This window comes from Euphorbia lathyris, chromosome 7 (assembly GCF_963576675.1).
Source record: "Euphorbia lathyris chromosome 7, ddEupLath1.1, whole genome shotgun sequence".
Lineage (NCBI taxonomy): Eukaryota > Viridiplantae > Streptophyta > Magnoliopsida > Malpighiales > Euphorbiaceae > Euphorbia > Euphorbia lathyris.
Window position 1 is genome coordinate 9874892 of NC_088916.1, and position 27903 is coordinate 9902794.

At 32.0% G+C, this 27903-nt stretch overlaps 2 protein-coding genes across 5 annotated transcripts; one reads left to right on the top strand and one right to left on the bottom strand.

Moving 5' to 3' along the window:
- Positions 1–5450: 5450 nt before the first annotated feature.
- LOC136234724 (U11/U12 small nuclear ribonucleoprotein 25 kDa protein) lies at positions 5451–9143 on the top strand. Its single transcript, XM_066024200.1, has 4 exons — positions 5451–5767; positions 5873–5978; positions 6131–6230; positions 6491–9143. The coding sequence occupies exons 1-4, from the start codon at positions 5545–5547 to the stop codon at positions 6605–6607; spliced, it is 546 nt and encodes a 181-aa protein (XP_065880272.1). The 5' UTR covers positions 5451–5544; the 3' UTR covers positions 6608–9143.
- Positions 9144–18567: 9424 nt separating this feature from the next.
- Positions 18568–24721, bottom strand: LOC136200714 (N-acetylglucosaminyl-phosphatidylinositol biosynthetic protein gpi1-like). Of its 4 annotated transcripts, none has more exons than XM_065991139.1 (9): positions 24190–24721; positions 23183–23554; positions 22947–23084; positions 22755–22858; positions 22453–22674; positions 21512–22006; positions 20590–20975; positions 19053–19143; positions 18568–18934 (listed from the first exon to the last, which is right to left on the bottom strand). In XM_065991139.1, exons 1-9 carry the CDS (start codon positions 24358–24360, stop codon positions 18871–18873), a joined length of 2043 nt encoding a protein of 680 aa, XP_065847211.1. In that variant the 5' UTR covers positions 24361–24721; the 3' UTR covers positions 18568–18870. The 4 variants fall into 4 exon arrangements, with proteins under 4 accessions (XP_065847211.1, XP_065847210.1, XP_065847212.1 ...); XM_065991138.1 differs by having other exon boundaries at positions 18568–18957; positions 24190–24720; XM_065991140.1 differs by having other exon boundaries at positions 18568–18957; positions 23183–23484; positions 24190–24307.
- Positions 24722–27903: the final 3182 nt, after the last annotated feature.

Below are 27903 nucleotides of genomic sequence, written 5' to 3' on the forward strand. Positions count from 1 at the left end.
TGAATAAAATTGTTAGCACCATTTTCTTATCAATTTCTTCTGTATTTCTCTCAAAAAATCCCAACAATTGGTATCAGAGCCAAGTTGATCTGTGAGTATTTGAAGGAGAACTCAACCATGGCTTCCAAAAAATGAACAAGTGGCTAAGCGAATTTTCTTTGCCAAAATTTGAAAAGAAAATTTGAAAATTACTCGGTATGGTAATGGTGAGAAGCATGATCAAGAAGAAAAAGACTGTTATCACAAGGAGAATCCTCAGCGTTTCAAATGCAAAACGTTACAGAAGAAAATGTCAATTTGACATGTTTTGTTGATGCATGAAAAATTAGTATTTTGATGTTGGAGAGAAGTGCTCCAATTAATAAATGAAGGCGGTGAGAAGTGCACCGAGAAGCCACGGAGAGAAGTGCCCCGATTATAAGATGATGATGGGAAGTACATCATATGAAAAAAAAACTTTGAATCAGGAGGGAATGTTGAGATTATGATTTTTCTGATTCAAAGTTTGTTATTTGACTAAGTTAGTTTTAATGAGTCTTTATTTGTTAGTGAGATAATTAGTATTAATAACTCTTTATTTGTTAGTGAGATAATTAGTGGAGATTTTATTGTTTGAGTTTAAAATCTCTTTTATTGTTGCATTATAAGCCTATAAAAGGCATAAATCTGTATCTTTTTTTGTGGGCAGAACATTGACAAGTTGAATAAAATTGTTATCACCATTTTCTTAGCAATTTCTTCTGTATTTTTCTCAAAAATCCCAACACCAGTCAAGTGCTTAGGAAGGGTTGAAGAGTATGAATTAGTTGTGAGATAATAGTTAACATGTCGTATATAGGATTAGACCGAATCCTTTGTCTACTAGGAGTCCTTTAGGTGTTAGGGCTCATTCATTTGTTAGGAGTCTAATCCTATTGTGATGTGGAACTCTTAACCTAACTGAATAAGAGTTTCCCCCCTAGGGGAAATGTTCCATGGAAGCCTCTTACTGATCCGAAAGACTTTTATTCGTTAGACATGGCATCTAATATGATGGACATGATTCTGCCATGTATCCGATTCGTTTTGCACTATATCAATATCTAAAGCAAGACAGAAAAATGATCAAGACGAGACCGTTGACCGGTGACTTCAATATAATACATAAGTTAGAAGAGTTTAGGATGAAAATCTAAGAAATTGTGAGTAAATTGCAATAGATCGGTGTATGTACTTTGACTATGAAGTTGCAATCTATTTATAGGGTGTTAGGAACAATGCTGGTAGTCAATGAAGATGTTTGCCCTTACTTTCTTGAAGGACAAGTGTCGACGTCTGAATAGTAAATGTATTTTAGGTAGTTAGTAATATACTCAAATTGAGTTTCCTTAATTCGAGATATGAATCAGGAGTCCCTATCCGAAAAGGATCTGAAGTGTATCTCATTGATTCACTGGTAATGATGGTGTTTTATTTCATTACTGTCAGATCTGATGGCCCTCCCTCTGTATGTTCCGTTGGCTTGAGATCAAAAGAAATGTATCTGATATTATTCGTATTATATCACTTTTTCTCCTTTTTGTTTTTGATAGAAATTATACTTCTATTTTGAACATATTATTAAAATATTAGCATTGCTAGAGTATTAAGCAAGTAAATTAGCTTCAATTGTTTTCAAGTCATTTAAAGTCATTTAAATTAGAAATTTTGGATTTAAAGATCTTAGTGTTAGAGATAATATTCCCTATTATCATGTAATAAGTTTTTTTTATCTAGTTAGAGTCTCAATCTGTCTATATTACTAGCTAGGTAGAGTTTCAATATTTCTATATTTATACATTGTATTCCTATACAAACTCTAATTGTCTCACTATAAATACAAGGCCCTAGAGCTAATCACATTCAAGGTGATTCAAACATTATTGTACACATTACTTCCTTCTCTATCTTCATAATATTTCTGTATATCAAACTATACATCCAACATGGTATCAGAGGTCTCAACTTCTGCTTCCTCTGAATCCACCGATAATTTATATATTGCAGATTAGACGTTTTGAAAGCCTCGTATGGTTGATACCTGCAAATTATAAAAATTCTTAAAAAATTTCATTTTGAGGTTATTATTAGTCAAATTTGTCAAAATCAATAAAAATGAAAATTTTATAAAGTATAGAATTCAGTTTGTAACAAAAAAAACCCATAGATGTCAATCTGTAAAAATGTGAAACAACAGAACATTTATTTGAAAATAACCCAACTAAGAACTCCATTTGATATTAGTAACTATGTGTATTCTCTAACCTAAACATCGTCGAATCATATAACATCTTAAATTTCTAGTTGTCTAAAAGGAATTGAAGCCGAATGTTGCCTTCTATGCTTACTTTGTTTGGTAATTGAAATATCACATATTTTACACTTATAGAAATCGTTAAACTTTTAAACTAAAACTTTCAAATTTATCATTCAGGTTTGAGGTTTTTCTCGGCTTTTAGATGAAAATAGGTCCTTTTTTTATTTTGTTTTGGTTTTTTCTTTATTGACTATTTTTTTTATCAATTTATTATTATGGTAGGTTTGATAATTTCTTTTTTATTTGAAGTTTTTTTTAAATTTCTCCCTATATTGATGGTTATAGTTTGTGTCTCTATATGCAGGCCGATTCTAGGGGAAGTCGTCATAGACGGCCGCCTAAGGCCTCCTATTTACGTGCACCTGCAATTCAAAAATTATTTCATTTCAATGCTATAATTATTCAAAGTACAAGTATTAAAAAATATCTTTGTAAATAACTAGTATCATGAAATTGAATTTAATATAAATCATATATAGAAAATACAAATGTAGTCTGTTAAAATGAAATAAAAAATCGACAACAATAATACACATTTTCCTTCTTTTTTTTTCCAGTCATTGCCTCTTAATAATAATAGCACAATAAAGACCTCTAAAATTTGTTTCACAACTTCTATTTTAAAAATAAGGATAAAGTAAAAAATAATAATCTTATGATAGGTTTGATTTGCAAATAAAGTCTCATGGTTTAAAAAATTAGAAATAGAGGTTAGAGGTTTGTGTTGTTTTGCAGTGTGGTTTGTTTTGTTTGCAGTTAAAGGATTTGTAAATCAAATTTTCTGTCAAAAAATATGTATAGTTTAATTAATTTGTAAAGTTGGGCTTTATATGTTATGTAATTTGCAAAGTCAATATTTTTAATTGCTCCAAATCACTCATATCTGGGGTAAATTGACAATTTGAGTTTGCAAACTGTACAAACCATAAACCTCTATTTGGAAGTTTCAAAACCGTGTGACTGTATTTGTGAAAAGGTCAAATTACAAGGTTTATTTTTGTCTTTATTCTAACAATAACATATCATCCAACTGATTTATTCTAATTGTCCGAAGGATTAATATTTATTTAGTTATTCTTAATCCAGTTAAGAATTAATTAAATTTTATTTTTATTAATTTAAATTTATCAAAGAAATAATATATGAAAGTCTGACCTATGATCTCTAAAATACTAGAGTCATCCGTGTTTATATGGTTGATATCATATTTTCTTTTATGAAAAAGAGAAGAGTTTTGTTTACCATCATATAGATCTGACTCATTGAAAGTTTATGATGTCATTCCTAGAGAAAACGAGCCTGAAGTCGATTCTCGATTACGTTTGTTTCCCGTCGTTGTGCTAAAACTAGTTTCAAGCACTGTCTGTCTACTATTGATCATTGATCTATCACGATATATAATATTGAAGATGCAGATGAAAACTCTTCTGATGTACTTCTCGATCGTAATTTATGTCAAACTCGAGATTTAGCTTAAACCACTTGAGATTTTTAACCACTCAAGCAACCTTAATTGGTGAAAGAAAATTATTTATTTGTAATCTCATAGACAAATATAAATATTTCTCTATTAGCACAAAGTTATATTTATCAATTATCAACTCACTATTTAAATATGAATTACTGAAAATGAAAATAATAGTCACAAAAATTAATGACTTTATTTATTATTTTATACCATCATCTATTAGCAATTAATTAATATTTATCATTAAAACAAAAAATTTAGGGCTAATTACTAATTTAGTCCATTTGAGAGGGTCCATTAACATATTTGACACACTTCTCTTTCTCCTTACAGATCTAAACACTTTTATCCAATTTGGACAAGAATACTCTTATTTCAATTCATTTTCTTCCTCAAACTCTCAAACTTTGTCTCCTGATTTGCCTAAAAATCCTTTTGCTCATGCTTTCGATATCGCCACCGAAGCAACGCTATAACGCCTTCTTTATCCCGGTTTCTCATGGATGATTGAAAAAATGTTCGGAAACGAAGCAGAAAAAACTCAAAAATTGTTCAAAACTACATGGATTAAAACACGCAAAGAAAATCAATCAGATGATTTACTATCTCCATTCATGATTTCCCTTCACCATCTCATTCGTTCTTCATTTTACATACACATTATTCAAGTACGCAGTTGGTTAGTTGAATATTTCTCGTTGAACCCGTCATTTCCGATTTCCTCCATTTTTATCGCATCGACAGTTTTCCTATCGCATTTGCGATGAAATTTGTCATATATGCGACAACAGTTATCATTCTGCGACAAAGATTATCGTATTTGTGACAAATTGCTTCTGTCGCATTTGCGACAACAGTGCTCATGTCTCATTTGCGACGAAAGTTGTCACAAATGCGACAACTGTCGTCGTACATGCGACAATCTTTGTCGCATTTGCGACAAAAGAACTATCGATGCGATAAAAATGGAGGAAATCGGAAATGGCGGGTTCAACGAGAAAATATTTAACTAACTAACTGCATACTTGAATAATGTGTACGTAAAATGAAGAAAAAATACTTACATGAACTTGAATGATGTATGAATATGCTTAGATCTTAGGTTGAATTATTGAATTTTATTGTAAAAATTTGAAAGAAATGAAAAGGAGAAGGAGGTTGTGGGAGGTTAGGGTATTTTTGTCCAGAATGGATGAAAGTGTCTAATTTGGTAAAATGAAAGGGAAATGTGTCAAATATGTAAATGGACCCCTCAAATGGGTTAGATTAGTAATTGGCCCAAAAATTTACTAGGCTTAATACATTTTTTACCCATGAACTTGTCCGAAAATCTTGATAGGTCCCTTGAACTTTCAAAGTGTTCCGATAGTCCCCTCTACCTGCATAAAATGTTCGGTAAACCTATGAACTTACGTAAAATGTAATTAATTAATAACTCAGTCACAAAAAAATAAGTTAAATACGGAAGATATATCACACATCTAAAAAACGACTAAGTTCGAGATATGCGATTCTAATATTAGAGAAAAAAAAGTTTTACGATTAAACCAGTAAAAATTTCAAATTTTTAATGTATTACGTGAATTATAAAATAAATATTTATAAAAAAAAATAAATAAAAAACATTTTAATAGCCGCAACACAGCATGCAATTTACTTGCTTCCGCCGAAAGTCCAAAGTTATATCATACGCCTGCAACCGCTAGATTCTGTATCAATTTGAGAGAAGATACAATTGACGATGATGGAATCCAGTTCAAAAGGAGAAGAAGATGAAGTTAGGTATAACAGCAACAATGTAAAGAAGGTGAAACTACAGTCGACGCTCGCAGCACTCCTTGATGATCCTATTCTCGCCGATGTACCCAACAAACCAACTTTATCCGATGTTCATATTCTCATCAGCCTTGAATTGGGAAGTGCCATGCGAATTTCTATCCTCAAGCTCGACGGAACCTCTTTTGGTACTCATCACTCACTCTATACACTTCTTATTCTTTCTGGCATTCTCACAAACAGGTTATGTGCAAGGCGTAACTCTTGCTCGTTGATTGATTGATTGGTTGAAGATCTGGCGTTGATGAATTCGGCAACGGTTAAGGATTTGAAGCTCGCAATTAAGAACAAAGTGAACGAGATGGAGCAATCCAAGATGGGCCATCGCCACATTTCATGGTAATCTAATTTTAAATCTCTTTTTGTTCTTGTTAGATCCCTCCACTGACCCTAACTATGCTCTCCTTTTGCTTTAATTGACTTGAAATTTAGGATTGATTACTTCTAGATTCTGTGATTTTTTTATCAATTGGTGGTTTATTTGTTTACAGGAAGCACGTCTGGGCAAATTATGCCCTTTCCTGTCAAAATCAGAAGCTTCTTGACGACAGTTCTGCTCTTCAAGATTATGGCGTACGCAATGCTTCTCAGGTTTGACTTGCAATTTGCTACTACAACTGTTTATTGTTGCTCGTTAGCTGCTCTTCTATGTTTTCTCTGTATAATTCACTGCTTTATAAATTAAGTAATGTTTTAGTTCATTGCTAGAGATGATACTTTTTGGTTTCTATTACATTTGGTTAGATTATGATAGTGGAACTACTACAACATTTCAAACTGTTAACGAAATGAAATTAAAACTTCTTACAATTACACAGATAATTGCAGTGTAATTTGTTGGTGATATGCAGGTGCAGTTTGTGCCCTTCGTGATGTCTAAGGGTTCTCGAAGGCATTCCAAGCGGAGAAAACATCGATTCTTTCATGGATTTAACAATCGTGCATACGGACCGAATCCGAATCCATAATACGTGAGCACAGCTCTAACCTGAATCATTTTTCTATGCAATTTTGGTCTAGTTTTTGTGCCTTTGTTGAACTCTTGGTCTGTAAATATTTGATGATTAACTTGCTATTTATGACATGTGAAAACATAGATTCTTTCATGGATTTAACAATCGTGCATACGGACCGGATCCATAATACATGAGCATAGCTGTAACCTGAATCATGTTTCTTTGCAATTTTGTTCTGGTTTTGTGCCTTTGTTGAATGCCGGGTCTGTAAATTTTTCATGATTAACTTGCTTATATATGGCATGTGAAAACATTGATTCTTTCATGGATTTAACAATTGTGCATACGGACCGAATCCGAATCCATAATTTGTGAGCACAGCTCTAACCTGAATCATCTTTCTATGCAATATATGTCTAGTTTTGTGCCTTTGTTGAACGATTGGTCTGTAACAGTTTGATGATTTCTAACCTGAATCATCTTTCTATGCAATATTTGTCTAGTTTTGTGCCTTTGTTGAAGGCTTGGTCTGTAAATGTTTGATAATTAACTTGCTTATTTATGACATGCGAAAACATAGATTCTTTCATGGATTTAACAATCATGCATACGGACCGAATCCATAATACGTGAGCACAGCTCTAACCTGAATCATCTTTTGGTGCAATTTTTGTCTAGTTTTGTGCCTTTGTTGAACTCTTGGTCTGTACATATTTGATGATTAACTTGCTATCTATGACATGTGAAAACATGGATTCTTTCATGGATTTAATGATCGTGCATACAACCGAATCCATAATATGTGAGCACAGCTCTAACCTGAATCATCTTTTGGTGCAATTTTTGTCTAGTTTTATGCCTTAGTTGAACTCTTGGTCTGTAAATATTTGATGATTAACTTGCTATCTATGACATGTGAAAACATAGATTCTTTCATGGATTTAACAATCGTGCATACGGACCGAATCCATAATACATGAGCACAACTCTAACCTGAATCATTTTTCTATGCAATTTTTGTCTAGTTTTGTGCCTTTGTTGAACGCTTGTTCACTAGAGCAATTGAAAAAGGTATGATAGTTATCTCACTCCACGCATTGCACACTTTTTTCATCCAAACTGTGCACAAACTGTGTGTAAATGTTTGATGATTGACTTGCTTATGTACGACATGTGAAAACATTGATTCTTTCATGGATTTAACAATCATGCATACGGACCGAATCCATAATATGTGAGCACAGCTCTAACCTGAATCATCTTTCTATGCAATTTTGTTCTAGTTTTGTGCCTTTGTTGAACGCTTGGTCTGTAAATGTTTGATGATTAACTTGGTTATCTATGACATGCCAAAACATTGATTCTTTCATGGATTTAATAATCGTGCATATAGACTGGACCGAATCCATGATACACGAGAACAGCTCTAACCTGAATCATCTTTCTATGCAATATTTGTCTAGTTTTGTGCCTTTGCTGAATGATTGGTCTGTAAAAGTTTGATGATTTCTAACTTAAATCATCTTTCTATGCAATATTTGTCTAGTTTTGTGCCTTAACTCTACGCTTGGTCTGTAAATGTTTGATGATCGACTTGCTTATCTATGACATGTGAAAACATTTTCTTTCATGGATTTAACAATCGTGCATACGGACCGAATCCATAACCATAATACATGAGCACAGTTCTAACCTGAATCATCTTTCTATGCAATTTTGTTTTAGTTTTGTGCCTTTGTTGAAGGCTTGGTCTGTAAATTTACCTTGTTTAACGTTGTGATAATGCACATGGTACTTGAAAACCAGAAAGTCTCCAACTTTAAAATATATATTAGTTGCCCAATTTGTATAATCAAAGTCGTTCTTCCAACCTTTTATATTACCATTTCGTGAACATCTGCCGGCAATCCACACATAAACATCATCAACGCTAAAATCACTTTAAAGAGGGTCTTGATATCTACGAGAAAATTTTAATTATCATCAGGAATTTAATGCTAAGATTTGAAATTTTGCAACACAAATTGATGGCTAATTAACTAATTAACTTATGTATTTAAGAAACTAAATTAATTCAGTTAAGCATATAAAAATAAGAAAATTTAAAATTAATTTTAATATATATAACATTTAATATGAGACATGATGACAATTGAAAAATATATTAATTAAAGTTGGATTTTTGAATGAAATTGAGATTAAAAAACAACAACTAATCCTAATATGATATTAATAGTCAAATTAAGGGTTAATTTATATTTAAGAGTGTTAGGAATATTCAGGTTATGGACCGATATTTATCTGTCCATAAGTAAAATGCCCTAACCCATCTAAATGGATAGACAATTAGGGTTAACTTTATAGCCTAACTGGAGGGTATAAAAGCATCATAAGCCTAATCATAACACATAATGCAATATTCTCTATACCTCCCTTTGTACTCCTGCGCCTTTGTACTCCTACGCCACCCTCTCTATCTCCTAAGTTAGCATTTTGTATGTGGATCATTTGTTACCACTTTGTGGCTAATATATATCATCTTCAGCAATGCTCTTCATATTCACTCTGTATTTATTATTTTATCATTAAAATTATTAATTATTAGTTAAAGATTCGCGCGTTGTACGAGATATATAATATTTTATCAAATACTCTAAATATATTATTGAATTTGAAAATATGTATTAATTAATGTTTTGAAACTTTAGTTATTTATGATAGAAGTATAAAAGTTAACATAAAAAAAAATCGTTAAGAAATATTAAAGAATATATATTTCCTATTTTTAGTAATTTAATTACTACAGAAAATTGACTTCATATCCTCCAATTTCTTTTGATTTTTTTCCTTGTTTCATTTTACGAACGAAGGAAAAATAATATCCGAACATACATATGTATCTCATTTTTAACGCAATTAAAAACAATTAAAAATGACCTTAACGTTGTGATAATGCTCTTAATTGAAAACCGAAAAGTCTCCCACTTTAAAATACTTATTAGTCGCCCTATTTACATAATCAAATTCGTTCTTTTAAGGTTTAATGCATATTTACACCCTTGAACTTGGCACGTTTTATCTATTGGCTTTAAAAATCTATTACACACTTATAGTTGGCTCATTTGGACCTCCTACACACAAAATCGTTGATTTTTCATCTTTAACGAACGAGGTGGTATGCGTGTTATAGAAAAAAAGAAAAGCGCGAGAGTTCGTTCGGTATGCCACCCCATCCGTCAAAGACGAAAATTCAACGATTTTGTGTGTAGAATGTCGGAATGAGCCAACTATAGGTGTGTGATAGGTTTTTAAAGCCAACTATAGGTGTACGATATGTTTTTAAAGACAACTATAAGTGTGTGATATGTTATTTTAAAAGTTCAGGGTGCCATTAGGCAAAACCTGCCTAGTTTAAGTGTGCATATGCATTAAGCCTTCTTTTAACCTTCCATATCACAAATTCCGTGCACATCTTCCGTCAATCCAAAAATGAACATCATCATCAATACCAAAATCACTTTAAAAATACTCATGATATGTATCCATCAATCAAGATTGATAAACTATATTTTGATGAATGTGAAATTTTTAATTAGTATTTTGAAATATATAGATGAGTATTTTAACATTATTCCTAGAGTAATACAACTCGCCGATAAAAGAGAAATGCACAATTTTCATTGTTCCACCATGTATAAAAATTAGGATAAATAATTATAAGGTCACTGTGTTTTTATATAATACATTAGTTAGTCTTCATGTTTTTAAAAATAATTATATAGTGCCTCTGTTTTTATTTTCGTCAACTTTTTAGTCCTTATATTTGAGTGAATGGTCAAATTAGACTAAATAAAATTTAAAATACCAAAACTACCATTTACTATATGTTTTTTTTTTTTGGTAAGAAGGGAAGAAAAAAAACAAACAAACAAAAACCTAACCCGGGATCAGTCTAGGAAGACTGACCCCAATCCTATCCTCAAGAAGAGAAGGTAACAGAAAAGAAGGAGGAACGGAAAGGGTAGAAACACCTAACATCCCCCCATGCCCAGCAGCTGCCAAGCGATCCGCCACGCGGTTTTGCTCCCTATAAATATGGGAGAAGGTAAGAGAATCGAAGGCAGGACGAAGCGTCAAGATGGCTTTAATGAGATTCTGACTCTTAAGACAAACAGCCTGTCTATCCGAAATCCTATTGATAGCCTCCAAATTGTCAGACTCCACCGAAAGTCTTTTAACACCCATGCGAATGGCGAGTTTAATGCCAGACAAGATCCCCCAGAGCTCTGCAGTAAAGGAGGAGCCCGTACCTAAGTTATGGGTAAACCCAGCCAGCCAGCCAGGCGCCACCAGCATCCCGAAGAACTCCACCAGCAGCAATTCTGCCATTACTAAGGCAGGAGCCATCCGTATTCAACTTGACAACCCCTTCCCTGGGCTTCCTCCAACCAACTAACTGGACCTCTTTAACCGGGGAGGGGTGAACCAGGGGCTCTCCTTCAAAACTCTTTGTAATAACAGAGAGTTTTTTCGAGAAGTAAAACCGGAGGTCAGGAATAAAGACAGTCTTCTCAGCAAATAACTCTTCATTCCTCCATTTCCACATTTGGTGACAAATATATAGATGAGTATTTTAACATTATTCCTAGAGTAATACAACTCGCAGAGAAATGCACAATTTTCATTGTTCCACCATGTATAAAAATTAGGATAAATAATTATAAGGTCACTGTGTTTTTATATAATACATTAGTTAGTCTCCATGTTTTTAAAAATAAATATATAGTGCCTCTGTTTTTATTTTCGTCAACTTTTTAGTCCTTATATTTGAGTGAATGGTCAAATTAGACTAAATAAAATTTAAAATACCAAAACTACCGTTTACTATATGTTTTAATAATAAAATATCTTTTTTTTCTATTTTATATTTTTTCTTCATATTAATAATATATCCAATTAATTGATTTATTAATTTTATATAATTATAAATTTTAATTTAGTAGTGTAGAATCTATTCATTAAAAAATGAATGATAAATATTGTAAAAATTATTAAAATTGGAGTAGAACAATATAATTAGAAAAGTGATTTTTTTTAAAAGAATAAGAAATATATATTTTTTTTAATTAATATACATAAGTATAAGAATTGCATGTATATAACATAAATTTCATTAAAACTATTTCGATTAAATTTGAAAACTATAATATAAGTTGTTTTATTTGTATAATTAAGGGAAATTTTGTATTTTTATGTATAAAAATAAATAACAGGACTAAAGAGTTGATTAAGGTAAAATCTAATGACCTTATAACAACAAGATTGACCTACCAGTGGGCTAATGTAAATCAGGAGACAACTCTTCTGTCTTTAAGTTTTCGTTGAATTTTTTTTAAGAATTATTAAAACATGCATGTTTCCTATTTTGAATAATTTAATTACTACAGAAAATTATTGAATTCATATGCTCCAATTTCTTTTAAGAATGTACTCTTTTTTTTTTTTTTTTTACGAAATGTGGAAAAAATAATATTCAAGCATACTCATGTATCTTATTTTTAATGTAATTGAAAACCATTAAAAATGACTTTGCTTCACGTTATGAAAACCAGAAAGCCTCCCACTTTAAAATAGATATTAGTTGCCCAATTTGCATAATCAAAGTCGTTCTTCCAACCTTTTATATTGCTAATTTCGTGGACATCTGTTGTCAATCCATGAATGAATCATCATCAACACCAAAATTAGTTAAAAAAGATCCATGATATGTATCTATCAATTAAGCTTGATAAATATATATTTTGATAAATGTGAAATTTTCAATTGGTATTTTGAAATATATATTTTGAAACATATAACAATTACTTATTGATATTTATTTACTTGTATTATCTAAATACAAACAAATGTAAATTAGGAAATAACTCTTCTCTCTAAGATTTCGTTTGCTTTTTTTAAAGAAATATTAAAATATACATGTTTTTTATGTTTAATACTTTAATTACTAAAGAAGATTGACTTCGTATCCTCTTATTTCTTTCAAGATTTTGTCCTTTTTTCATTTTACGAACGAAGGAAAAATAATATCTGAACATACATATGTATCTTATTTTTAATCTAATTGAAACTCATTAAAAATGACCTTACTTAACGTTGTGACCAAAATAAGATATAATACTCACAAAGTATCTTATTTTGGTCCTTATATTTATTTATATTTTATAAATTAACCAATTATTATCTAATTATCACCAACAAACCCTAAGATAGGGGTGGCAAAATGACACACGACCCGATTACACGACACTGATTTTTAGTGTTAGTGTTGAGCTTAGTAGGTAATAGCTCATTTTCGGGTCAACCTGAAAATGATACTAAAAAGTTCGGGTCAATACGAAAATGACACGAAATCACGAAGTTACAAAATTACCCTTAGGTTTCACATTTGAGTATAAAACCTAATTGTTTAGGTTTTCTTAACTTTAGCAGCCGACATCCTTCTTTGTTTTCTTCCATTTCTCTTTCACATCCAAGGGTGAGCGACTAAGTTCGAAATCCACCGTTGGCCTCTACAAATTCACTGTCTAAGTTCGAGATCCACCGTCAGCCACTACAAATCCACCGGCTGATTCACCACCAGGTCCACCACTCTTGCACCATTCTTGTTCTTCTATGTGATGTTCTCTTCGCCGTAATCGGCGTTTTCTCCATCGTTTTCACTTCTCTTCCCTTTCGTGTTAATTTGATGATGTATTTTTATGGTTAATTTTGTGTTTATCTTATTATATTAGTACTAATTTAATAGTTTGAGTGGTTTGGAATCCTTTAGGTTCTTCAAATAGGCTAGGTTTTATTAGCAGGTCAGGTCGTGTTAGCATGTCGGGTCGTGTTGTTCGTGTCAAGGGCAGGTCGGGTCGTGTTAGCATGTCGGGCCGTGTTGTTCGTGTCAAGGGCAGGTCGGGTCATGTTATTCGTGTCAAATTAACACGTTTATCTATTTTTATATAAAACTTGTGTCGTGTCGTGTTTTTCGTGTCAAGGGCAGGTCGTGTTCGGGTTTGAGCTTTTGACACGAAAATGTTTTTGTGTCGTGTTTGTGTTTGAGTTTTTGACACTAATCCGGAATTTGACCCGACACGAACACGACACTAACACGGAAATTGCCACCTCTACCCTAAGACAAAAACCAAAATTCAAACTTACCATTTTCTCTTCAACCATCAGATATTAATGTTCTTTTAAGCCATCATCGCCATTTCCTTCTCTTCAATCAACCCTAAACCAACCATCACCTCTCTCTCTCTCTCTCTCTCTAACAAACAATGGAAGTCGATCAACACAATTTGCTACTACTAGACGCGGAGGAGGAGAAAGAAGTGTCTTTGCACCGCATGCGGCATAATTCCATTGTTACTAGCAATTCTGTTCATTCTGAGACTAGAAATGGATTTTTGGAAGACGCTAGATTACACAATCATGGTGCCTCTACTCATTCAGAGATTGGATTACTCAATAATGTTTACTTTGATCAAAACAACGTTACAACTAGTTACTCGTTTAGTCAATTTTATCAACATTCTTACTCTCCATTTTTCATCTCTTATTTTCTTTTTATCACCTTTTTTTTACTTGATTGCCTGTTTTATGACCTTAAAAAAGATTAAAGCATGCATATTTCCTATTTTGAATAATTTAATTAGGAAAAAGTACAAAAATAAATAGGTACATTGTGGTCGATTCCGTTAGCAAACACATTCCAAACTAACTAACGGTGCTAATCAAAGTCAAAGGAATAGTTATTCTAGTCCTTATATTTATTTATATTTTATAAATTAACTCTTTATTATCTAATTATCACTAACAAACCGCAAGACAAGAACCAAAATTCAAACTCACCATCTTCTCTTCAACCATCAGATATTAATGTTCTTTTAAGTCGTCATCGCCATTTCCTTCTCTTCAACCAACCATCACCTCTCTCTCTCTCTCTCTCTCTCTCTCTCTGCTAACAAACAATGGAAGTCGATCAACACAATTTTCTACTACTAGATGCGGCGGAGGAGAAAGAAGTGTCTCTACACCGCATGCGGCATAATTCCGCTGTTACTAGCAATTATGTTCATTTTGAGACTAGAAAGGGATTTCTGGAAGACGCTAGATTACACAATCATGGTGTCTCTACTCATTCAGAGATTGGATTACTCAATAATGTTTACTTTGATCAAAACAATGTTACTACTAGTTACTCTTTTAGTCAATTTTATCAATATTCTTACTCTCCATTTTTCATCTTTTATTTTCTTTTTTATTACTCTTTTTACTTGATTGCCTATTTTAGCTTTGTTTTTCCCAAAGACCTGTGATTGATTATGAGGAGACATATTTTCATACTTTGGATGCGATAACTTTTCGATATCTCATTAGTTTGGTAGTACATAAAAGATTTAGCATGCACCTAACAGATGTAGTTACAACTTATCTATATAGCTCACTTGATAATGATATTTATATAAAAAAATCCCTTAATGATTCAAACTAGACTTGTCCATGGTCGAGTTCGAGCCGGATCTAATGGCTTTTTATGTAAAAATACTCAGTCCAAGTCAAGTGCATCCCGTTGTTAATTTGGTCGGACTTGGACTTAAAAATCAAATCTCAAGCCCAACCCATATAAGCCCACCTAAAAATATATACATAATTTTTAGTTATAAAAAATAAAATTTATACTTAAAAGTAAATATGTAATATATAAATTCATTAATTAATATTAATAGGCGGACGCAACCCGTGCTATTTTTATCAATCCTAAGTCCTCCCAAAAAATAGACGGGATTTAGTGGGCATGGATTAGACTGTGTGTAAGATTAATTTTCATTGTCCAAATATGGTCCAAGGGACACGGACCTAGACGAGTATCCGGACCCGTGGACGTGTCTAATTCAAACTGCAAGGAAAATGTGACAAACGAGAATCTTATTTGATAAAGTTGAAGATCGACGTCTTTTTTTAATGTTTTAATCAACTTCGTCATATGAAAGAAAGTGACTAATTGGGCTTGCTTGAGAGGTTTTTGTATGGACTAAAACAATTTAGGCGCATATGGTATAATCGCCCTAGTAAATATTTGCTGAGAGGAGGTTATAAGAATAATCAAATTTTTCCATGTGTTTTTATAAATAGATTGGTAACTGAACTTTCCATCATTTGTATTTATGTGGATAATTTGAATATTATTGAAACTCATGAAAGATTCCAAAAGTAGTGAATTATTGAAAAAGAGAATTTAAGATGAAAGATTTTAAAAAGACAAAATTTTATCCTGACTTACAAATTGATCACATAGAAAAGAGAATTTTTATTCACTAATTAAGTTACACATAAAATATCCTTAAGAGATTTTGCATGGACAAAACACACCATTTGAGTAGTTCAATGGTTGTTCTATCACTTAATGTAAATAAAGATCATTTCTGACCTCGAGAAAATATAAAAGAGATTCTTAGTCATGAAGTATCATCTTTTAGTACAATAGGTGCACTAATAAATCTTGCTAACAATACGAGGTCTGCTATTGATTTTTCTGTCAATTTATTATCAAGATATAGCTCTACATCTACACAGAGACATTGGAATAGAATTAAACATATATTGTACTATCTTCAAATTTGAGTTTTTTTATGCATGTGAATTGAAACCTAAATTAGTTGGTTATGCGGACACAGATTACTTATCTAATCCATATAAACTCAATCACAAACAAATTATTTATTCACATACAGAAGTACAATTATATCTTGTGCTCTATGAAGCAAACTAATCATGTTGAGTTAATAGTTATTCATAAAGAAAATCGAGAATATGTTTAACTAAGATCATCAACCAAATATATAAGAGAATCATGTGGTAGATCATTATAGAAAGGAACCTCCATTACAATATATGAAGATAATGCAGCTTGCATTGCTCAGCTGAAGGAATACTACATTAAAAGAGACAGAATAGAACATGTTTCACTAAAAGAAATTTTTACTCACAATCTTCTAAAGAACAGTGAAATAATTATTCAACAAATTCGATCAAACGACAATCTGACAGATTTGTTCACAAAGGTATTAAGTTCAACTTTTAAGAAGTTAGTTTATGGTATTGGAGTGCGTCTAAAAAATCTTTAGTAAACAGTGTATTCCCTCCATTTCTTTTTTTTCAATGAAAGATTGGGACGCGGTGAAAAGACCGGACATCCCAACTAGGTTGGCACCCCAGCACAATCCATCAACCCGAAATATTATTAATAAAAAATGAAAAAAAAATACAGAGAGAGAGTTAACTAAATAAAACGAACATGCGCAACATTACAAATATCATCAAACACAAATGATTGACAAAAATGTGGAGTCGTCGGCCACCAAATCAAAGACGAAGCTGATTTGCTGAAACACGCCAGACGGTCAACTGTTTGATTGCCTTCTCTAAATATGTGAGTGATCCGACAATACATATCCGAGTATCTAGATAAGCACCTTAACCTATCCTGCCGAATTCTCCAAGGCACATCTCTTGATTTACTGCTAAGCATCGTGACAGTATAAGAGGAGTCAGATTCAACCCAGAGATTGTGGCATTCCCTTTCCCAAGCAGTGTCAATTGCAAAGACAATCGCCATTAACTCGGCTATATGTATTCCCTCCATTTCTTTGAGAAAATTACACAGAAATTCATGTTTTAGAAACTATTTATAACTATGTCAAGTCATAATTTTGGATTATGTCAAACTAGCTAAAATCAGTACTTTTATATATTTAAGGATTAGAATTTATAAATTAGAAGTTTAGAATATATTTTATAGGGTTTATGATTTATGAATTAGAGTCTAGAATTTTTAAATTGTGATATAAAATCATAATATATAGAGAATAATGACGTATTAAGAATTAAATTTGGTGATATGACTTAATTGTAATTTTATACTTAATTATGATATTCATGTAATTGACCCATTTCTTTTTATAAGTCATTCTAACAAGTTTTTTTTTTCTTTCTAAATATAAGTCCAGAACTTTTTAATTTAGTTTTTTTTTTTTTGTCAAAGCATTAAATTTTTTTCTTGTCCAGTGTTTTGTCACATTCCAAGGATTATTCTTGAACCATTATACGAGAGATCATTTTTTTTAGTTAACCAATATAGATTTATTAATTTGACATTATATTAATTGCATTTCTTAATTTATGTTATATAATGGAACGGGGAATAATATTTTTCCCTTTATGCAATCGTATTATCCCACTAAGTTTTACTTGATAAGGTTTTTAATGAGTCATTGCGCTATTCACATAAATGCACATTAAAAAAGAAAGTGCTATAAAATAATTATTTAATAAATAGAATTATTTGAACATGTATTAATTATGCACATGTGATGGTTAATGATAAATGCAATTAGAACCATTCATTTTACAATTCTACTATTATAAACCAAACTTATCTCCCCGTTTGAATATACACCAAGATTAAGACATTTTATACTCTTATTGTTTTCTCTCAATCAAAGTTCTTCATTATATTATATTAATCTCCATATATATACACGTATATATTGATCTACATATAGATATGTTTATAATCCGTAAGTTTAATACAAATTTCGAATGCAGATACTATTACTGATTTTTATATTCAAAATTGACTGTTATGGTCAAAGACTTATTATGACCATAAAGTAATTAAAATAGAATCATCAGCGACATCAAATCAAGATGTTTGCCAATATAAATTTAGGCACAGACAGTAATGTAAAGCAATTAAAAGATGAGAGCCTTCCATGATCAGTTATTACTTGCCAAGTTTCATAGTTCCCTACACTTGAGAATTCCACTACGTTGAAACGGAAACGGTTACCAAAAAACGTTAGGAAAAGGTAATGAAAGTGGAAAAGAAAAAAAAACGGACACGAAACGTAACGTAAAAACGCTAATGAAGAAGAGTTTATGTGCAACATAATTCCATAATCAGCACAGGCAAGTGTGAGTACCAAACAAACACCTGCATATGAAAACCCCACACTCTACCCCCCCAAAAATTACAAAACAAAATGTGGCAAGAATGGCTGATATCTCCACCACAAAATAAACCAAGTAGATACATTACAAACCCTGAAGGTATCTATCTAGCTTTCCGAAAGTAATAACAGAATAATCTTGGAAAAATATGTATGCTCGGGTCACTCGAGGGGATCAATAGTTGCTACTCGCTCCTTAATCTGCATGCGAGAATGGAATTATAGCAGATAAGCCAATACTCTCTGCCTGGGATAACCATCCATGGGATTTTTGAAGGCAGGCCTGCGCCCAGAGACGATGCGGTTCTGAGAAAATAAAAGTTAAAATACAAAATACCCCAATGAACTAACTAACAAATTTCATGATAAAAGTAGAAGCAATGCATTAAAATACAGCTCACCTTTTACCAGTAAGAGCTCCATAAGCTGATGCAGTGACAAAACCAGAAACCCCGCAGAAAATTTTCTTGTAGTGAGGTAAGACTACTTGTCCTGTAATGTATTTTTCAAGTTACAGCCACTCCAAGGTCAACAAATATAAAAAAAAACCACGTGCCGTAACATTTTTTGGTGATATTTTTCTCACACAACATTTGTGTTAGACACTTGTACAAGGGAAAAGTTCATAAGAAAAGATATTTTTCTCACACATCATTTGTGTTACACTTGTACAAGGGAAAAGTTGATAAGAAAAACCATGTCTTTTCGCATATTTATAGATCAAAGAGTGGTTCAAAATAAGACAACCTTAACCCTGTACTTCAAAACATGACAGCTTGACTTGGCACTGTAGTATATTGACATGTAAATTAATAGGTTGACCATGATGACATGTCATTACTCGTCACATCAACAGAACTTAATGTTGTCATCACATTTTTCTCAATTTGCTAACGGTTGAAACCGCAAGGTTGAGTTTGTCATGTTCTGTGTTTTAAGCTTCCCCTTAAATACAATTATATCCAAGTCTACAGCATATCAATTAGGCAAGCTGGAGAAACATAAGCAAATGTACAAAAATTTCAAGGTCTAACACCACAAGGAAGAAAGCAATTTTTAAAAAAATGGCACAAAAATAATAAGCACTACTTAAGTTCCTCAAGATGACCTGATGACATCAATAGCAACATATTATACAATAATATATAATTTCTTTAAAACCCAAGAAAATGCCAGTCTTTTCTATAATATCAATAAATAAATTGTCGTCTCCAAAGCAGGGAGTCCGCTAAGGTTAGCGGTGAAAAGCCAGACAGGAAAGAAAGAGTTAGCGGTTCAAGGCTGGCTGAGAAGTGAGTATTAAGAGTTCCACACTTGTATCATTATATTATTTCATAGTTCACTGACTTATCACAGAGCTTGGCTACTGATACTAGCACCTAAGCAGGATCCCAAAAACAAGACATCCATTTTCAAAAGGGAAAAGGTACAAATTTAGTCCTATGGTTATTGGGGGAGAGCTGATTTATCATTTATCCCATGTAGAAAACAGTACAATCTTAAGCCTAACATTTACCAGTTGGTGCAATTTCAAGCCTAATTTGATGACAAATGACTTTGTTTTCATTAACAAAATATGTGCAGTTTCAAACCTTATTGGGTGGCCAGAAGGTTGGAGGGTAGCCGGAACATGAAATTTACACATGGAGAAAAACTCATTTTTCATCAATTAGACTTAAAATTGCACCAACTAGTAAACGTTAGGCATAAGATTGCATTGTTCTCTACGTGGAGGCCAAAATCCGCTCTCCCCCAATAACCATAGGGCTAAATTTGCATCTTATCCCTTTTCAAAAGAATTACTTGTATGGCATTGGCTGTTTGCTCATATCCACACTTATAAGAAATAGAAAAATGAAAAAAGAAAAAAGATTGCCAGTCCAATCAGTACACCAGTAACAGTAAAAGTGTAAGATGATAAATAGGTCAAGGTCTCACCTATGCTCAAGAAGTTGCTGTGGAGAAGTGAAACTATTATACTAGATTCAGATGATGAGCTCATTTTGTCAAAGCATACAAACTCCAGAGGATCACTTTTACATGATAAAATTTCCAACCATATCCCAGACGGAAATCTTCTTCGTCTTACAAGCCAAAGGAAGATTTTTATGTACGGTGTACCATGGATCATTGATATAGTGACTTCAATTAATATACAAATGAATGTGATGGCTGAATCCAAAATGGTATAGAAAATATAAAAAACAGAAGTTGTAGGTAACAAAAGTAAAAGCGGTGTGAACAGAAGGGATCCAACAATATGTTGTTTAACCGTGTAGTTATAGCTATCCAATCTCTTGCGTAAAGGATTCCACTTTCGGCCCCTGTAAACAATTCAGTAAATCTGAGAGCTTAACTTATTGAGAGCATGTAGAATGACATAATGATATATATTTGAACTTTTCCTGATTATTAAGCAAATTTTAACACATAAGAAAATATAAATATTAGGCCTTTCCTCTAATTCCGCTTTTCCAATGAACATTAAACAGCAAGTAGGCAACTTTCAGCAGATGATATCATCAATAACCAAATCATAAAATTCATTTTCCCATGATTAATTAAGCCCCAAATTTCTTATAGTACAAGAAAATTAATAAACATTTTTGTCCAGTATTCGTCAAAAAGTCCCTTGTTGTAACAGCATCTCAAAAAATGTGGCAATAATAACCCTAGAATCAACATAAATCTTGGTAACTTTTCAATTTTCAAATATTTCAAGGTATTTGCAAAATTGCAGTTGATCAATGCAGCACAATTCCCCCTAATTTGTCCAACTCCACAGCTTAATAAACATTCGCAAACGCACAACCTCCTGCTCATTCCTCTCATATATAGCAAAAGAAGAGTCAGTATTCACCTGAAAAGTCGCCACAGAGCAGCTAATGCTTGAATCTGCTGTGAATATATGAGTGACATTGCACAATGAAGAGATGACACGTGCAATGTTGCAACAGCAATGGTGTCGATAACCAAAGCAGCAGGAATGGTCGCCCCAAAAGTGATTCCTACTATAGCAAGACCTTTAATGAAATAAACAAAAAGGAAACTAACAAAAACCCACAGCGTAGACCAAATTTGTATGGCATTCAGAGAAATCATGCCCAGAACTCCTGCAAGTTCTGTATTCAACTTGAAACCTGCTGGTACACCCATCAACCACACACAACCCGAACGCAACAACTCATTTGTAACATCATTAGCGAAGGTTGAAATCCATGAGCAAACTGAATCTGCATTATATAAAACTGAAAGGCCGAGCACATTCCCCAAAAGAAGATCAACAGTTACGCTCAACCACATGGAATGCCTATGTAATGCAGCAGGCTCAGCATATTTGACACATGATTGTGACCTATAATAAAATTTTGAAAGCAATAGAAGTAAGAAAACTGAGGGAGGAATATAATACTACCCTCTAAAACAGAACTCAAGAAACTATACAATCTGCATGAACTCTAGGTTCAGCTAGCAGAGAAACATAACATAAAAATAGCTTCAGTCGAGAAAAAATTATTTTTGTAGCTCCTCAAGTAGGTCAAGCTGAACATGGACGGAGAGTTCATTGAAGGAAAAAAGCTTGAGTTTTCAATTAGAAATATAGTGAATAAGAACTGCTAGAATTCTCTTTTCCTATTTTCTCAATAAATAATCAAACATTTATTCGATAAACATATCTAAAATATTTTAAGGTGCCTATCAGTAAAACAATATATTAGAATGTTCCAACTTGAATAAAATTGGCATCTGGCTAAAATCATATTGGGAAGTTTAATATGAATATGGAAGTTTCTAGTTTACCTCAGTCCATTGTCTTGAAGAAAAATTGGCCAATATAAGATCTGACAACATCGGATTTGGATATTTGTCCATGTATTTCGAAATGTCCTTGCTAACATAACATAAATCTTTGTTCTTGATCCAAGATTTGTAAAGATATAAAAAAATTGAAGAGTGAGATAGAATAGAGTGGAAACTGATGCGATTGAAATGGCAAATATATGCCACATAATATCAAGACACCTGAAAAGCCATAAGAAAGGTCATCAAACAGTGCAAAAGAAATTAATATAACTCTAAGAACAAAGTTTAGTTGACAATACAAGTAGATTATTGAAAAGGTTGCAGAAGCTCTGTCAGAGTCCATGTGTTTCTCCATAGCTATTTTAGCTGCAGCAGCACTGTTGATACACATAATGACTGTCTCCTGTATACAGAAGGACATAAACAGCAACATCAAAACAAGGCAAATAATGTGATTGAACAAAAAGGAGTCTAGAGGACCACGTTTTTACCAAACCAAACTGAGGCTGCTTGGAATCAAGTTCATCAACCCATTTGGGTTTCTTCGAAGGAGCTCTAAATTGCTCAGGACTCCAAGAATTTAGTGAAAAATGATGCGAGCCATATACAGGAGTTTCATATACTATTACCTATAGTTTATCAAACACAAAGAAAGAATGAAAATATAAAATACCACAAAATATGAATCAAGCAGAATCAAGCAGTCTAAGTGATATCACTTACATACGTGGACATCGAATTGGGTTACAATAACCCCATTCCAGTGAATGTGATCCAATTTAGGAAGCCAACATACATCTCTACCATAATCTTTATGACAATAATACACCAGCTGGATCCAGTAATCACCTTTAGCAGAAGCATCACATCTTGGAATCACTAATCCATCAAGTGTATCACATTCACAGCTTTTTCCTCCATAACTTTCTCCGAATACATCTTGCATGTTTCCCACAGTAGAAATTCCATCGGTACAGGACTTTTCCCTGTTGCCTTCTTGCATTCCAAGATTTAACATTTTTCCCTGACCTAGAATAGAGAACATTGACTTATCTTGCAGACATACAGGCATTTTTCCATCAATGCAGCGAAGGATCTCCTAATTAAATAAATAATGAAAATTGTAAGATACATTCAACATTCAAAACATCTTAATGTTTTAATCGCAGTTACACAGAAAGGTGAAGTTCAACAGCATATTTGTACTGGGATGAACTTCATAGAAGCTTATTTCCTGACAAGTAACCTTCACTAACGAATTACAAACCATCCAGCAAAACATAATGCTTAGTAACTCAAACTTTGTGATACCAAGCATTCCCAATACTACTAAGACAATAAACCAAAATAATTCATAAATATCCCATAATTGGGGAGACCATATACATCAAACCAGCTTCTAAGTCAACCACTTCAAACATTGCCAGGTGTCATAATAGCTTAGCTTCCACCATACCTTTTCGTTGGGTTCCAAAAAGTTGAACTAATAAAATAATGTCATATAACAAAACAAACATATGCAAATTTCAGTTCAATCCAGCTTGTACCTAGACTCTTCTGGTTCACCACAGTAAACATAGCTATCATCTGTGGGAAGAAATAAAGGAGGCAGGAGGCCTAAAGGAGATGTAACTAACATTTTTAGCATAAAAGAATCAAATAAATAGCATTAAAATAACTATAAAAGAAAGTAAATGCTAAACAAAGAAGGTAAGTTCGAATTGCGGTATGTACCTGGAGCCCAGATTGGCAGCGGGAAAGAGAAACCTCATTGCAAGTGAATCCTACAACAAAATCAATAGATGCAGACGAGCTAGAAATGAACCAACCAAATAAGAAATGTGTAGAAGTTGGTTCATTTAACGAAAGGTACTTAGGCCACCAAATCCTACACTTCCTTCTCATTTTTCCTTGCAGCTCACCTCATCATTTTTACTAGATTCTAGAGTAAATCCGCAGACGTAGATGTATAATCAACATTTTATGCTTTACAGCATCAAAGCAAAACCCTAGACTTGTAAAGAAGGTGCCTTCTGCATCTTTAATATAAGCGGAAATCCATAGAGAAGTTACCAGTAGGCTTCAGACCGTAAATGACCCGAGTGGCTCGCTCGATTTATAAACGATTCTCGTCGAATTCAGGCAAGCGAAGCACCTTCTCTTTCTAATCGGAGAACACAGGAAAAGGCAGAGAAGAGAGAGGAGTGAGGGAGCAGTTTTTAATCCATGAGAGAGAGAGAGAGAGAGACAATCCAGAGCAGAATCGTTTTTTCCCCCAAAATGAAAGAGAGGGAAGGGTTAGGGTGGGAATCGGTTCGGCTTAAACCGCACCAAATCGAACCAATTGAATTTGGTTTATTGTTTCGGTTTTTTGACAGTTCGGTTCAATGTTGGTTTTATTTTTTTTATTTTTTTTTGATACATTTCATTATTAGACTTGGTTTGATTTGATAAAAAATATAAAAAATCGAATCGCACCGAATTACATATATTATATTATTTTATATATACATATATTTGAATTTACAAGTTTAATTCTTTTATTTATTGTTGTTAAGATAATAAGCTAATATAAATATAATTTTAAAGTATTTTAAATTTTTTTATTATTGAGATAAATTTAACGATGAAATATAGTGATTTTTATTTATTGTTTTTATTTTTTAGTTAAATTCTGTTTGTTTGGTTTAAAATCGAACCGAATCGAATATTTCGGTTCAGTTATATTTTGGTTTTATTTATCGTTTGGTTCGATATCCGTGTGAATCATTTTTTGTAATTTCGATATTTGGTTTTTTCGGGTTGGTTCGGTTTTGAACGAATGCACATCCCATGAGATGGTTCCTCAATCATCCCAATCCCCCAAATATCCAAATGAATCCCTAAAAGTTTAAAGTTATTGTAAAATAATTTATTTATTTTATAACTTTTTAATTTATTCCTCCAATTTATTAAAAGGTGCTTTAGTATTACAATTCTCCTCCCTTTTAATTTATTCTAACATTTCAAATTATTATTTCGATCACGAAAATTCATCGTATATAACAAATCTTGATTCTTATTAAAATTACACATAAAAAATAAGTTGATTAAATCGAATGTGTTATCTCGAATCTAATAAAAAAATCAAATAATGAACCGGAAATGTTATACAATGTAATATCAATTTTATGAAAAATTAAAAAAAAAAAATAGACACGAACATGACAATTCTCTCCACTTTAAAAAAATTTATCTTCAAAAATCCTTGTTTTGTTTTCTTTATTTGTTGTTTAGTTCTCTCTTCGGCCAAACAAAATATTTTAATGTCTTCTAATGAATGAATAAGTTCTAAATTTCTACAAATATATGAAATAATATAATTTTATTAATTGTATCAATATCTAATAGAAAATTTAAAGAGACTAACTTATTATTATTTTACTCATTATTTGTCACATTAAACATCTCAAACATAATATTTTATGTTACTACACCGTTACAAACAATCTGTCAAAGTTTAAGTTTGTTAGATGACAAGTTAATACATAAAACCACCTAAAATATTTACTGTATAAAATAGTTATAAACAACTTGTGAACACCTAAAATGTTATTTGACTGATAAATAACTCGGTTCAAAATTATTATTTATTAGGAATTGATTGGCAACGTTAGAAGTAAAATTACACAATTCCATACGTTATGGGTAAATATGCACTTCTTCCAAAACAATAGAGGTAAATTTAGATTTTATTTCTTTAATTACTTTGGTTAATCAATTCGATACTTATCATATACCGTTTAAGCAGATTCTAATTCTCTCCAATTATTATTTGATGCCTATATATATTAAGATTCCAACTCGAAATCTTTAATTCAATCAATTTAGAATCCTAAACTACTCAACACAACTTGAAATGAACATATAAGGAAAGACGTCCTAATAATAATAGTAATAATAATAAATTTTCTATATTTGTACTTAACATATTGTTGAGTTTCCGTATTTTAATAATATAATATTTGGTCTTTAATTTTTTATTTTATTCCACGATTTAGTTCCTTAAATAGTTGAATTATTAAATAATTTATTCCTATAATTAGGGATAACAATGGATAGGTACCCGCAGGTAGTGCCAATCTTAAATTTTTACTCGTTTATTTTTTAATTACTCATACATGTTTCATTACCATAACGGGAATATTTGTATCTCATACCTGACCCATTTAATTCGCGGGTACTCTTACCAGTTAAGAATCAATACATAAAACAAAAAATATTACAAATTTAACAAGGTATACATTTAATAAATCATGAATCTAAAATTTGAACAAATTGAACTTTAATCGATAAGAATAAAGTAGTTTAATAGTATCGCTCAATCGTTGAAGAACAAAAGGTTGCGGTTTGAATCTCACATCTTACATCTAAAAAAACATTTTTTAATATATAAAAGATTTATGACGGGTAATGAGTACCCTGGAGGTATTCTCATACTCGTCACAGGTAATGGTTTTGATCTCATACTCGTTCCATATCTTTTTATACATGGTACAGATAGTTCCATTAGGGTCTTGTAGTGCCGGATATCCAATACCCATTGCCATCCCCACCTATAATAGACTAAAAGTAATACATGATTAAACATTATATTAGATAAAAATATAGAGACTAATAAATTATTTACCTAAATCATAATAATACTGAATCTCAACGCTATATTTCAATTTGGTGAGTTTTTTTATTGGGTTAAGGTGCAAAAATACCCCTAACGTTTTGGATCAGGAGCAATTTTACCCCTAACGTCTAAAATGGTACAATTTTACCCCTAACGTTTGTAGCCAAGAGCAATTTTACCCCTAACGTTGATAATTTGGGTCAATTTCAGAAATAATTCATCAAACTGTCTTCTCGGTCATGAATCTTATCATCTACACTTCACATGTGCGTCATTTTATCAGTAACAAATCATAAACATATGTTGGGATGTGAAAAAAAAGTAATAAAAAAATATACTTTTTTTTTGTACGAATTAGACAAAAAAATTCAAAAAATTCACCGAATTATAAATATTAATCTCCAGTTTTATTATTAAATTATAAAAAACATGAAATCCTTTTTTTTAAGAATGAATTGATATGCAATTAGTACAAAATAATGAACAAAAATATCTGTATTTTATAATAGTGTCTGAAATTGACCCAAATTACCAACGTTAGGGATAAAATTGCTCTTGGCTACAAACGTTGGGGGCAAAATTGCACCATTTTAGACGTTAGAGGTAAAATTGCTCCTGATTCAAAACGTTAGGGGTATTTTTGCACCTTAACCTTTTTTATTTAATTGTTTTTTAGGTAAGAATTTGGTGAGAGAATTTAAACTATAATCTTAATAAGAGTAATTTAAAAGTAAGACAGTAAATATTGTTTTACTTTTTCACTTTTGTAACTCAAAAATGTTACAATA

Coding starts and splice junctions, on each gene's coding strand:
- LOC136234724 (XM_066024200.1), top strand. CDS start 5,545: ATGATGGAATCCAGTTCAAAAGGAGAAGAAGATGAAGTTAGGTATAAC. Junction 5,768..5,872: donor GCTCGACGGAACCTCTTTTG/GTACTCATCACT, acceptor GATTGGTTGAAG/ATCTGGCGTTGATGAATTCG. Junction 6,231..6,490: donor GCGTACGCAATGCTTCTCAG/GTTTGACTTGCA, acceptor GGTGATATGCAG/GTGCAGTTTGTGCCCTTCGT.
- LOC136200714 (XM_065991138.1), bottom strand. CDS start 24,360: ATGAGAAGGAAGTGTAGGATTTGGTGGCCTAAGTACCTTTCGTTAAAT. Junction 23,085..23,182: donor TAACCCAATTCGATGTCCAC/GTATGTAAGTGA, acceptor GATAAACTATAG/GTAATAGTATATGAAACTCC. Junction 20,976..21,511: donor GCTCTGTGGCGACTTTTCAG/GTGAATACTGAC, acceptor AATTGTTTACAG/GGGCCGAAAGTGGAATCCTT.